The sequence below is a fragment of the Gekko japonicus genome, unplaced genomic scaffold, assembly GCF_001447785.1.
Source record: "Gekko japonicus isolate JY-2015 unplaced genomic scaffold, Gekko_japonicus_V1.1 scaffold1751, whole genome shotgun sequence".
Taxonomy (NCBI): domain Eukaryota; kingdom Metazoa; phylum Chordata; class Lepidosauria; order Squamata; family Gekkonidae; genus Gekko; species Gekko japonicus.
The window spans coordinates 236,229-248,784 of NW_015171554.1; the positions used below are offsets into that span (position 1 = coordinate 236,229).

The 12,556-nt window shown below is 39.4% G+C and overlaps 1 protein-coding gene across 2 annotated transcripts in view; it reads right to left on the bottom strand.

Moving 5' to 3' along the window:
• Positions 1–915: 915 nt before the first annotated feature.
• The window catches only part of RANBP2 (RAN binding protein 2), a 42,435-nt gene continuing 30,794 nt past the window's right edge, over positions 916–12,556 (bottom strand). For both annotated transcript variants that reach the window (XM_015419711.1, XM_015419710.1), the window contains 9 exons: positions 8,823–8,990; positions 7,481–7,573; positions 5,975–6,177; positions 4,702–4,912; positions 4,061–4,159; positions 3,741–3,886; positions 2,385–2,658; positions 1,954–2,288; positions 916–1,400 (listed from right to left, as the gene is read on the bottom strand). In XM_015419711.1, coding sequence (XP_015275197.1) covers positions 1,095–1,400; positions 1,954–2,288; positions 2,385–2,658; positions 3,741–3,886; positions 4,061–4,159; positions 4,702–4,912; positions 5,975–6,177; positions 7,481–7,573; positions 8,823–8,990 — 1,835 coding nt within the window. In that variant the 3' untranslated portion in view covers positions 916–1,094. The remainder of the gene's footprint in view (positions 1,401–1,953; positions 2,289–2,384; positions 2,659–3,740; positions 3,887–4,060; positions 4,160–4,701; positions 4,913–5,974; positions 6,178–7,480; positions 7,574–8,822; positions 8,991–12,556) is intronic.

Consider the following 12,556-nt stretch of genomic DNA (forward strand, 5'->3'; position numbering starts at 1 on the left):
AAGCTTAACCCCATCTAAAAATCCAAGCAGAACAGCAGCCTTGAAGACCAGAATCTCTTACCTTATTTTTATCATGTTTTCCCTCAGCCATTTCACCACAGCTACCGATTACTGTCCAAGTCCAGAGAAAGCTGCTTTTACATATTGTTTTGATATTTGATAACATTCAACTAAAAAAAACCCTCTTGCTGATCATTTAATGATCTACCAAGTACAACACTGCAGAAGGACTCTTTGTGGAACCTGCAGAAAAAGATGCCACACTGCAGACTGCTTCACTTCAACAATAACTCTTTGGGCACGATCACATATAAATGACCTTAAGCAAAGCAGAGCACTGATTTATCTGAACAACGTAGTTCAATAAGACTGCATATGATCTACTGTGATCCGTCCCAAAAGATCAGAAGAGACTGAATTCCCTCTTTCCTTCACCACAGTGATCAACGCTATCTCAAGTATAAAGCCAGACTAAGAAAGGATCAAGAGAAGATGCAAATGAAAAATAACCATTTTAAAAGCCTTTTCCATCCCATTATTTGCCTGCCCTGAAACAGCCCTGTGAGATTATTTTAAGTGAAGGAAGTGGCACCGGGGACGAAAAGGTTTACCTAATCCTGATCCAAATCAGAATCACATATGGTTGTGGTTTTCTGTCAAAAACAAAAAAACCCTCACTTTTATACACAAACTTTGGAAACTTTGGAAGTCTTACCTAATATAGTTCTGCAAGCAAAACATGGGCAAGGAGTTGATTTACATTGATTTACATTGCCTATGAATGTCGCGAGATGTATCAGTAGGCTGTAACCTTCTTCGACTCCCTTGAACAAAGGGGCTGAACTTCAGGCTCTTGGAATTTCATTTTAAACTGTTTAATGAAAATCAGGAACATCACATATGAAATATGTGTTTAAGCGTTTATTTAATAACATGCAAATTCCATTAGAACACTTTAAAAAAGTACTCAGCTATATGCTGTAAATTTACATTTATACATTAAAAGTGTTCAGCTTTTCAAAAACTGAACATAATTTTGTCTAGATCTGTTGAATGCTGATTTCTTTCCATCCACATACGTCTCACAGTAATTTTTATATTTGCCCACAGTCTGTAATCACAATTGTTTTTGACACTGTTCCTTTAGGACTGCCAAAAGATTCTATTTGCTTCACAACATCCATGCCGTCCTTCACAAACCCAAATACAACATGTTTAAAGTCCAAGTGCTCTGCCTTTTTTAGAGTAATAAAAAACTGAGAATTATTGGTGTCTCTGCCACGATTTGCCATGGACAGTAAGCCAGGGCCAGTGTGTTTTATTTCGAAGTTTTCATCCTCAAATTTATCTCCGTAAATAGATCGTCCTCCGGTACCATCCTGTTTAGTGATGTCACCTCCCTGGAATGAACAAAGGAAATTCAGTGAAGCCTTAAAAACAGTTTTAAATCTTACCATTTATATTCACAGGTTCCTTACCTGAATATTAAAAGTGCCAGCAGGCTCAGACATTACATGCATTCCTATATAGTGTCAGAATTACTTAACCTAACCAATGAGAGAAAAGGGTGAACCCTGGAGCTCAAAATAAATTCTGATGATCTGTTTAAGTTATTATTTTATTTTATTTGGGCTTACATTCAATGCACTGAATGGCTGTTTCTGGAGATATACTTGTGTAAAGGAATATATATGGGGGCTCCAATTCGGAGAAGTGGCATTTCATTTTCTCTTTTTCCACCCTCCTACTGATCTGGCGTGATCTGGTCCATGGGGTCGCGAAGAGTCGGACTCGACTGTGCGACTGAACAACAACAAAACTGAATACAAATTGAAAAGAGGCTGTTTTTGAAATTTTAGGTACCCTTTAGTTTTATTAACCCTGACAATAAATCCCTGGTCTAAAATGAAAAACCCTTCACTACATATACCCAACATTAATGTTTGCACTTACCTGACAGACAAAACCTGGAATTATTCTGTGAAATGTGGAGTTTCTTAAACTAAATCCTTTTTCTCCTGTGCACAGTGCTCTGAAGTTCTCCGCTGTTCGAGGAACAATATTTGAAAACAATTCCATGGTTATACGACCTAGAAGTTCATTGTCAGTAGAAATGTCAAGATATACCACAGGGTTAGTTTCTTTTGACAGTTCTGCTGCTAGGGATACGTGGCCTTTCTGTAGCTCTGATAAACTTTGTTGACACTCTTCAAACCTCCTCTTGAAGGTATCAGCTAGTTCTTGGCTTTTAAATCTGACTGCCAGCTGTTCTACTTTAGCTTCACCATCTGAAATTAAAATCCCAAACATTATTCCAGGTGTTGTGATCAGATTAACTATAACATTAGGCAAATTATGAAATATTTCCCCCCACAAATACTCACCCGCATAATCTGTAGCAGTCCAAACCATAGCATTGTTTGAGGTATTCAAGGGTTTTAATTCCATTGCTTTTGTGATTATATGGTTTGCACAGACTTTAAGAACTTGGTCCCTTCTCATTAAAACTCTATAGCATTTCTTCTGTGTATGGAACAAGATTTTTATTTCTCCCACACCACGTTCTTTCCACTGATTGACTTCTCTGTCCCATCTGTAGAGTTTTGACCTCTCTTTGAAAAGAATTTCTTCATCTTCTTCTCCTGACTTCACCTCAACCTGGCAGATACAAGAAGTCTTATTCAGACCAATATTACCATTACAACTTAATATAGTTCATTCCTGAATTAAGGCCTTGGAGAAACTGTATTTCACTGAATGGGATTTGTGTACTACTTTTTCCATCGAATGTGATTTGTGTATTACTTTTGTTTTAGAAATACGCACAGCAATACTCAAGAGTATGAAAATTCTGTCCATTGGTTCCCACCATGTGTGTGCACATGTATAAAGAAGGGGAGATATACTGTCTAGCACCCCCAGCCCAAGGAAATAAATAAAAATTTGATTGCTTTCCCATTTATGAAGTACTATGCACCGCTGCCTTTTGGAAACACTGAAATCCCAGGTTACAGTTCCTTCTTTTACCAACATCACCCAAGATAACCCCACATGTCTTAAAAAATTAAACTTCTGAAACTTTATCAGGAATCTTTGCCTGAGCTCCCAGTACAGTTGGGGGACAGAGTGGAATCCCCATAATATACTACAGCTGCCCTGCATGTGAGCAGGCATTCTTTCTCCCAGGGTGTCCCTCTTCTAGTTCCTGTTATGTTCGTGCCTATTTCACATTATTCTAGATTTCCTGATACCAACAACAATCTATTACTCTGAAACTTAAGGTGAAGTAGCAGGCTGTCATCAACGGATGAAGAGGAGAAGCCAAGACTGACAGCCTGGAATAAAGTAATGGATGTGTACCTTATCCTAACATCTTCCTTCTTAATACATCTCTTAATCTTCTGCAATATCCTGTGGGGTTACAACCAGTGTTCCCTCTAAGCTGAGTTAGTGTGAGCTAGCACACAGTTTTTTAGCCTCCAGCTCACAGATTTTTGTCTAAGCTCAGGAAGGATGGCTCCAGAGCAAACTAATTTATGCAGTAGCCAAATTGTTCACTCACAACTTTAATGTCAGCTCTTCACAAAGCAGAATTTTTGCTCACAAGACTCCACAGCTTAGAGGGAACATTGGTTACAACACTGGAACTATACATCATATTGTAACACAATAGCCATGTCATGTAGGGACTGCTGCAGGAACCTTACAGATAACCTTTTCCTCTCTGATTAAAGTCTTACCTCTGGCAGAGACACTATTGGTTCAAAATGAATATCATCACTATGTACAACTTCTTCATCACTTCCATCTTCTTCATTCTCTCCTTTGGAAGCTGGCTGTGCTCCAAACACAGTTGCTCCTGTATCTGCCCACTTGAAGTTTTTGTCTGTTTGAACAGGGGAAGGGGAGGAAATAATCTTAGCATTCTAGAAAAAGTATCCTATACTTACATACAAAATTCCTTGCCTCAATAAAGTGCTTTATTCCACTACTAAAGGCCTCCAACACAACAGGTCCCTTCAGTATACTCCCCCATACACCTTTTAAAAGTGTGCCTTACCTTTAGAGCCAAAAGCAAAATCCCCAGAATTATTTGAGGCCAAATCAGCAAAAGACAAGCCATGTATGTTGCCAAGGTCAAACGAGAAAGGCTGGTTTTCTGTATGCAAGAACAGAATGTAAATATCATTTTAGTGGTACTACTTTTCTTCCATTTCCCCCAGTGCAAGCTCTAAAGATTTGTCCCCTTCTCTACAAAGAGATCTCTCACCCCTTCTCTCCCATCCACCTACATACAAAGGACCTGAAGGTCATGTTTAAAACTCGGCATACAAACATATTCAATATGTTGTCTATCATCCGGGCAGGCTAAAGCACCCTCTTACATGCACACGCACCATACTTCAGTGCAGCATGTGAAGTTTTAAATAGCTCAAGATTATTCATGAATGTTAATAGATCTTGATACAGTTTGTGGGTTGGATCAAGCCAGCTTTTCCACTTACTCTTACCTAATTCCCCTCCTTTCTCCATCCCTCATTGCACTTGCCTTTCACCCATCCAGGTCCCATGATTCTTAGCACAGGCTTTATGCTCAAAAGGGACCCCCCTCATCCCTTTTTCACTGGCAGAAAAACTAGCTGGATCCACCTCTGAAACCGGTATATGACTTTTAACTCTATTCCAAGCAGGAGAGTATACCCTGGGTGGTGGACGCTGAAGAACCTTGAGCATTTTCTTTTTTAGTTGACAAATCAACAGGTGTATCATCTGTTTCCAATAAAGTATGTGTCATCTGTATAGATTCTGTAGCAGAGTATGATTCTTCATTTCTACTGGCGGCTGCAACAGGTGCACCTTCCATAGTGGTCTTCGCATCACCTGAACTTGTGAATTCACCTGTTTGAGCTTCCTGAAAGAGAAATTCACTGTTAAAGCTTTTTTGTTCGTGTTAAACTAGATCTAAGTCTTCAGAGGTCTCAACTGAATTCATGTGAGAAGTATCAGATAGTACAAGAAACCACATCTAGTTTATGTAGCCAGGTACATTCCAGGCAGTAGAAGTTAAAAAGAACTATAGACAACAATTATCTTAGCATTTTCAAGATTGTTTCATATCACATTAGTAAGTACTTATAGTAGAATCACAATTGAATGGAACCAAAACCCTGTAAGTCCAACTTCCCTTTCAAGCTATTTCATCTACATATCTTCCTTCCCAAACCGAATTATAGTATGCCAGACATGACAGCTAGTGCATTACCGGAAAAAAAAATCCCACAGGCCAAACAGTTTGAGCTAATTTATAGCCCACGCAAACGAACCCTAGCCACATGCTCTAGAGCAGACATATGAAATTAACCAGACCATGAGCATGACTCTAGAGCAGACAAAAGTAGAGTCCAGAATCACTGCCAATGTGGTCTGAATCAACACACCTTCCTGAGCTTACATATGAAATTAACCAGACCATGAGCATGAGCAAATCTTTGTAAGTCACATCATGAGAAATTTAATTCTGTGCCTCTCTATGTATTCAACAGCCCGTTACCAGCTGTGACAATTCCTGATGAGCCAAAGAGGGGGAAATTCAAGCTCATTTGCACCTTAGCATTTTGTACAGATAAAGCCCCACATTTTGTAGTTTACAAACTAAATCCAAAGATAAAGGAGGATGGGGGAAGACCAGGGACACAGAAGGATTATTTGCCACGTTTACTGACCCTTCAGAACATTTCTGCTGACAGAAGGGATTTATCAGTGCAGCTGACCTTCCTACTCCCTTCTCCTGCTGCTGCCCAAAACATACAAGGGATTCTAAGGAACAGCATAAGCAGGAGTTGGAGGTATGCAGCAGGAGGAAAGGAATGATCAAAAATTGCCCTGTTTTCCATTCATGGAAACCTGTGGTGGGATCCAACCTTATAAGTATATTCACTTGCAGGGATATTTAAGATCAAACCTTGTTACCTACTTTAGTTTCTTGAATTTTTTTAAGTTCTGTTTGAAAGTCTTCCAAGTTGTCATTGTCTTCTTCAGTATCACTGCTAATACCACAGAGAAATGTTGGAGGAAGCTTCAGTGTCTCTGCTTTAGCCTTTTCTTCAGGAGTCGGTTTCTTTTCCCAGACTAGAACACAATCACTTCCACTTTCTGCCTCATTTTCTCTTGTGATACCTAAAGGGAGAACACCTGAGATTTTACCGAAAAGAATGAACAGTAAAGTAGAAGTAAAGCATCAAAATTGTTCCTGAAAAGGTTAGGCAGATCTGTTTATTAAAAACCATTCCTGTAACAATTCCAGGCTCATGTCCATTTTGAAAAATAATTTGGATGATCTCTATAGTGCTGTTCTAAAATGAAATCTAATGAAGCTCCCAAGTCAGTGGCTGAGCTGTTCTGATACCATAGAACATTTACACACTTTCCTTCACCGATGTGAAATGTGCACATTTGATTCAGCTGTCTGACTTCAGAAGTTAAAGGTCTGTAATAAGCTGGGAGAAACCCCTACAACAGGAACTCTGCAAACAGGAAAAAGCTTAGTGGAAATGGCCAAGACACAGAGAAAGTAAACAGCAGTGTACCTGCTGGATTCAATCAGTTTTCCACTAGTAAGAAGGGAGATTTCTGTGACTACCCAAGTCATGTGGGATAGGGACTGCAGTAAGGAGAATTGGACAAGACTGAGCAAAAAAACAGCTGGCTGGATCATCAAGTAGAACACCATGGATCAGGAACTTGAAGATAGACAGAAGAGGTTTTGAAATCTTTTAAGACCACATTGTTTTCTATTAAATGTTGCACCAACATTTACCTTTTTGGTCTTTAGTTGTTAACCAGCACCTTCAGTGGCAGTGTGATGCAGTTGTCACTGCCAAACTGCAAGCTAGGAGAGTCAAATTCAAATCCCCACTCTGCCATCAAACTCACCAGCTGATCTTGGGCTAGTCACTGCCTCCAAGCCTAGTATAACCTCAGAGCTGTTGTGAAGATAAAGTGGAGGAGGGGAGAACCTTGTATCCTACACCCCCCAACCTCCCTGAAGAATGGGATAAAAATGTAATAGATAATTTTGTAGATTATAAATGTCGTGTTTGTAGCAAGACTCTCAGCATGCATTATGGTACTGCAGGGGTCTCATGAAACATGAGAGCACAGCAGAGTGTGTGGGTGTATGTATATATTTATACACACACACACACAAATTATAACACATGTACATGAAAACTTTTTTCTGATAGATGCTTAAGGCAGTAATCTCATTAGCTTTATGCACACTTCTGCAACAAAAGTCACAACAAACTTGGATTTCCTTTCACTAATTATTTGGTTTCTTATTATTCTATGATGCTCTGCATATTATACAGTAAACACAAATAAATATGCACATTACTGTAAACTCCTGTAAATTTGGAATCGAGAATTACACCCCTTAAAGCTCAGTGTTACAAAACTCTTCCCAATCAATGTGCTGTACCTCCATCGGTTTCCTTTGACCTTGTGGGTTCTTTAGGTTCATTAGGATACAACTTTCCATTAAGATTCTTCACTGCTGTTTCATAGTCCTCATCTGAAATACAAAAGAAGTGGGATACTGTGGCATTAATTACTACTGACTGACCTGCACAAATTCAAGCCTACTGCTACAAATTAAAGGAAAAGCTAGTCAAACACATTTCAACAATCCATTAGCGATACTGGAACCCTCCCCCCAATTCACTTGTGCTCCAAGGTCTCAAAACATAAGATACAGCAGTCATCACTGTTCCAACCCAGAACTTGTTATGCTGAAGACCAGCTGACAGCAACAAAACTTAACATTAGTTAGAACTGAAGACAAGGTGCTGCCAGTCAGGCTTAACGTAAATCAATCAATTCATAGTTTAAAAGAAGTCTTCTTCAGAAACAGACTGTGATGTGTATTCAACCACCCACAAAAAGAAGGCAAAGAGTTCCTCTTTGTTACTGCAGCTCCCTTAGGACCTAAAAAAGATAATTTCTGGGGCTGTGGGATTCATGCAAGGGAACAGCCATGTGGGTTGATGGGCTGTCATGAGGATAGGTAATAGGATTAAATCAACCCCTTTCCTCATTAGAGCTGCATTTATGGAATAGGAATGAAGAGCAATACTTCACTCCAGCACACAAAGAACCACCCCAACCCACATAGCTATTTCTCCACGTGAGTCCTGTGACCATGACAATGATTTTTCCAAGTCGGAAACTGCTGCAGGAAAAGAGGATGAAGCAGAGTTCTCATGTTCCATATAGTCAGAAACTGCTGCAGGAAAAGAGAAGGATGAAGCAGAGTTCTCATGTTCCATATACAGAATGGTAAGATAGATGCTATAACCAATTTCTGAAAGCCAAGAAGATTATTTCAGGATCAAGAGTTGAGAATAGTGTTGCCAAAGAAGTTAACAGTAAAAGCATTTCGCAAGCAAGCACAGCTTTAAACTTTATAGAAGCCATATCTGATACAAGCCAGTAGTGACATAAAGGAAAGGCAGGGACATGGAATGCTGCCATTTTCCATAACTGAGAAAGGTAAAAATACAGGCCCAACCTAGAACAGTGGGATGGTTAGGGAACAGCAATTCATATCAACAACAGCAACCATTCAAACATCTTTACTATGTTTTATCTTGTTCTCCATGACAAGTTAGGGTCAGAAACAGAAGCCCTAGTAATCACCAAGGGCAGAATTATTACACAGTGGACATAAAAGAAGAAAAGTCTGTCTGAACTTACAGGGACAGATTTTCATTTTTAATACCATCCTGCAACATGAAAGATTATTTTTCTGGAAAGCTACTTACCATCATCATCATCACTACTTAGATAGCCAGGTTTGTTCTTGTAGCAGAAGAATGTTGGTGGTAATCTAAGGGAGTCTGCAAGAACTCTTTGTTCAGGAGTGGGTGTTAATTCATAAACAATCAATACATCATCTGAAGTAACAGTATCTGGTTCCTTCTTAACCTCAGCTATTGAAAAAATACAAACACACATGAACTGTCTGAGCACATTTAAATCAGCAGTTGTTACTTTTAACACAAAAGTATTTACAAAATAGTCAAGCTGTAAGTATATCCAGGTAGAAGACATTAAGCAGCAACGTTTAAATCAAACCAGTAAGATGGAAAACTTAGTATGAGAGGAGTATACTTCCAACAAAGGCCATTTGACCAAAGTCATGCCATGCTTTGTTAAACAGCAGCCTGCCATCACAGCACACTTCCATCCGCTGAAGAGCACCTTAGGATCCAAACACAATGGCTGCAAGCACAAATCAGAAGCTAAAGACTGATTCACGCAACATACACATTGTTTTACTTCTGATCACTTCTTCCAAGAATTAAAATGGTACCAAAAAACCCCAATGTTCTAAAGTGTAACTTGACTGCATGTTCTCAAGTATAACTTGACAATTTGATTGAAAAAGTGGCTTAACAATCAGGAGTTGGGTACAAGGAGTCTCTTCAGCTGGAATACTCATCATTTAGTAAAATGAAACCTCTGACCGTCAACCAAATGTTAAAAAAAATAATCATTAACAAGTTTTGAAACTCATCTGCTACCCTTCCTTTGAGAATTACAAATCAGATTTTACCCATCAGATGTAAACTGAAATCTCAGGATTTGGGGATATTTTCATCACAATGAAAGCTTCCCAGGAAGGCTTACATTCTAACTTGCAAAATTAGTTATATTAAGTAGCAATTTTTGCAAGGTTTGTTTGTTTACATAAGCTTTTGACAGGGTATGTATGGCAGGTATCTTTGGGGGGAGGGAATTATTTGGGGGAATTTTATTTTAACCTGTAATGCTTTAATTATCACCTGTAAACGGCAGTAGAGTACTAGTATTTAAATAAACTGTTATGTACTCATGATCAAAAAGAATGAGAAATTGTCAGAGGTAAAAATTCAGTTAATGTTTATAAGTCCTAATTGTTCCTTTTTATTTATTTAAAATATTTTTATACTGCCTTTCAACCCTCAAGGTGGTGAACTTTTAAAAAGACACTGAAAATGAACTTTTAAAACAATACACACATATAAATGAATAGGAAGAATGGTCAGTAAGGTAACACCAAATGAAACAAACAAGCCTTCCACCTGCTGATAGAAGACAATGATAGACAATGACCAAAAAGGCCCTTTCTTAGGTTACCATCCTGCCTTGCCTCAGATGACACGGGCTCCCCGAAAGATGTTTGTAATGGTCAGGCAGGATCATGTGGGAGCAGACAATCTTTATGGGGGACCCAAGCTATATAGAGCTCTGAAGATCAACTCCAGCACCCTTAATTGCACCCAGAAGCAATTTCAGAGCCAGTGTAGATTAAACAAGACTAAAGTGACAATGGCCCCTACAATCCACTCCAAAGACCCAGGTATTTTACTCACTGAATTAAGACAAAATGTTTACCTTTTTGCAGAATAGTATCCTAGACTCCAAGATAATTAGTATTCCCTATTGATAGCAATCGCAAAAATGCCTTCACATTTTCCAAATGTTCGTTTTTTTAGACATTAAAATCCCTGTTTATGCCTACACAGAAAAAAACTCCTGCAACATGACTTCTTATTGTGATTGTTTTGAGAGCCAGTGTGCTATAGTGGCTATTAGGGATACACTCAGTATAAACCGAGCTGAAAAAATATTCGGAATTTTTTGGGACCACTGGATAGCCACAGTTACAGGGCATTTAAAGGGCTCTCAGTCCCTTTAAATGCCTTTGGAGTGAACTTTCCACAACACATTTGAAGTTTAAACGCCTTTGGAGTTCAGTCTCCACAGCGCAATTTGCCCAATGGCTTGGAGAAGGCACTTAAAGGGACCCTTTAAATGCCTTTCCCCCTCCATTGGAAACAATGGAGGATGGGGGCACCTTCTTCTGGGGTCCACAGAATTGGACCTCCTGTTCAAATCTCTTTGAAACTTGGGGGAGGGGGGGTTGTTTGCTTGTTTTTTGAGACTCCAGCAGCTATGCTGCAAATCTGGCGCCTCTACCTAAAAAACAGCCCCGCCAGCCCCAGATAGCCCTGGATCAATTATCCATTATACCCTTTGGGGACCACTGACTATAATGGTCCACATAGGGTATGATGGAGCAATCCTGAATATTTCCTGATTCCCAATACCATAGCAATATTGGGATTCGGGAATATCAGGAAATACCAATATTTTTCAGGTTCAATATACCTGAACCTGAAAAATACCAGTGTATTTTTGTGTGTGTGTGTGCACACCCCTGATGGCTATGGTGTTGGACTAGGATCTGGGAGACCATGGTTTGAAACCCTGGGTGACCTTGGGCCAGTCACACACTCTTAGCCTAACTGACCTCACAGGGTTGTTTGAGGTTAAAACTAAGGACAAGTATGTAAGCTACTTCGGTTCCCCTTTGGGAGAAAGGTGGAATATAAATGAAGTAAATAAAGGCATTGCTTTTACTTTGTTGTAGTTCTCCATTCAAAATAGGCTTTGAAACACATCCATCAGTACCACTTTAACAATTCTGTGTATAAAATACTGGAAAATAAACAGCGTTTGGGGAGTCTAGTTAACCAAAATAGAGATAAGCAGCTTTCTTTTATTCTTGTGGTGGTTCTCTGCAATGCTGAATGCCTCTTGATAAAACTGCAAAAAAGCTTAAGAAGAAGAAGAAGAAGAGGAGATTGGATTTATACCCCGCCCTTCACTTGGAGTCTCAGAGCGGCTTACAAACTCCTTTCCCTTCCCCTCCCCACAACAGACACCCTGTGAGGTGGGTGGGGCTGAGAGAACTCTGACACAAACTGCTATTTCAGGAACAACTGTGCCAGAGCTTGTGACTGACCCAAGGTCACATAAGCAGGTGCAAGTGGAGAAGCGGGGAATCAAACCCGGTTCTCCCAGATTAGAGTCCGCACACTTAACCACTACACCAGACTGGCTCTCTTAAACATTTCTGTATTTGAAATGTGAAAATACAAGAGGCAATATAAACAGGTCTCCCAACAGACACATCACCACCTTCTATACACTGATTTCCTGTATCAGAAGTCCACATCAAAACTACTCATGCTGAAAAACAAAGGCCTTTGTCATTATCTTGTCTGACTCTACTTGCATCATAAGGCTCAGTAAGTTTTACCAGAAATAGTAAGCTGCAGAACTGAGTCACTGTACATTTTTTCCTATCACATTCTAAACTGTATGTTGAAAGTTCAGAGTATTAATGCTGTGATATTTTTGTGTTTTAAATTTCACTGCCTGTAAAACTTAAGAGCCTAGAGTCAACTCATGGTGCAAGTACATTCTACCAAGACAATACAGACAATTTAAAAACTGATAAATCACCAGGCCTGGATGGCATACATCCGAGAGTACTGAAAGAACTCAAATGTGTACTTGTGGATCGCCTGACAAAAATATGTAATCTTTCCTTAAAATCTGCCTCCATTCCTGAGGACTGGAAGGTAGCTAATGTCACTCCCATCTTTAAAAAGGGTTCCAGAGGAGATCCGGGAAATTACAGGCCAGTCAGTCTGACATCGATACC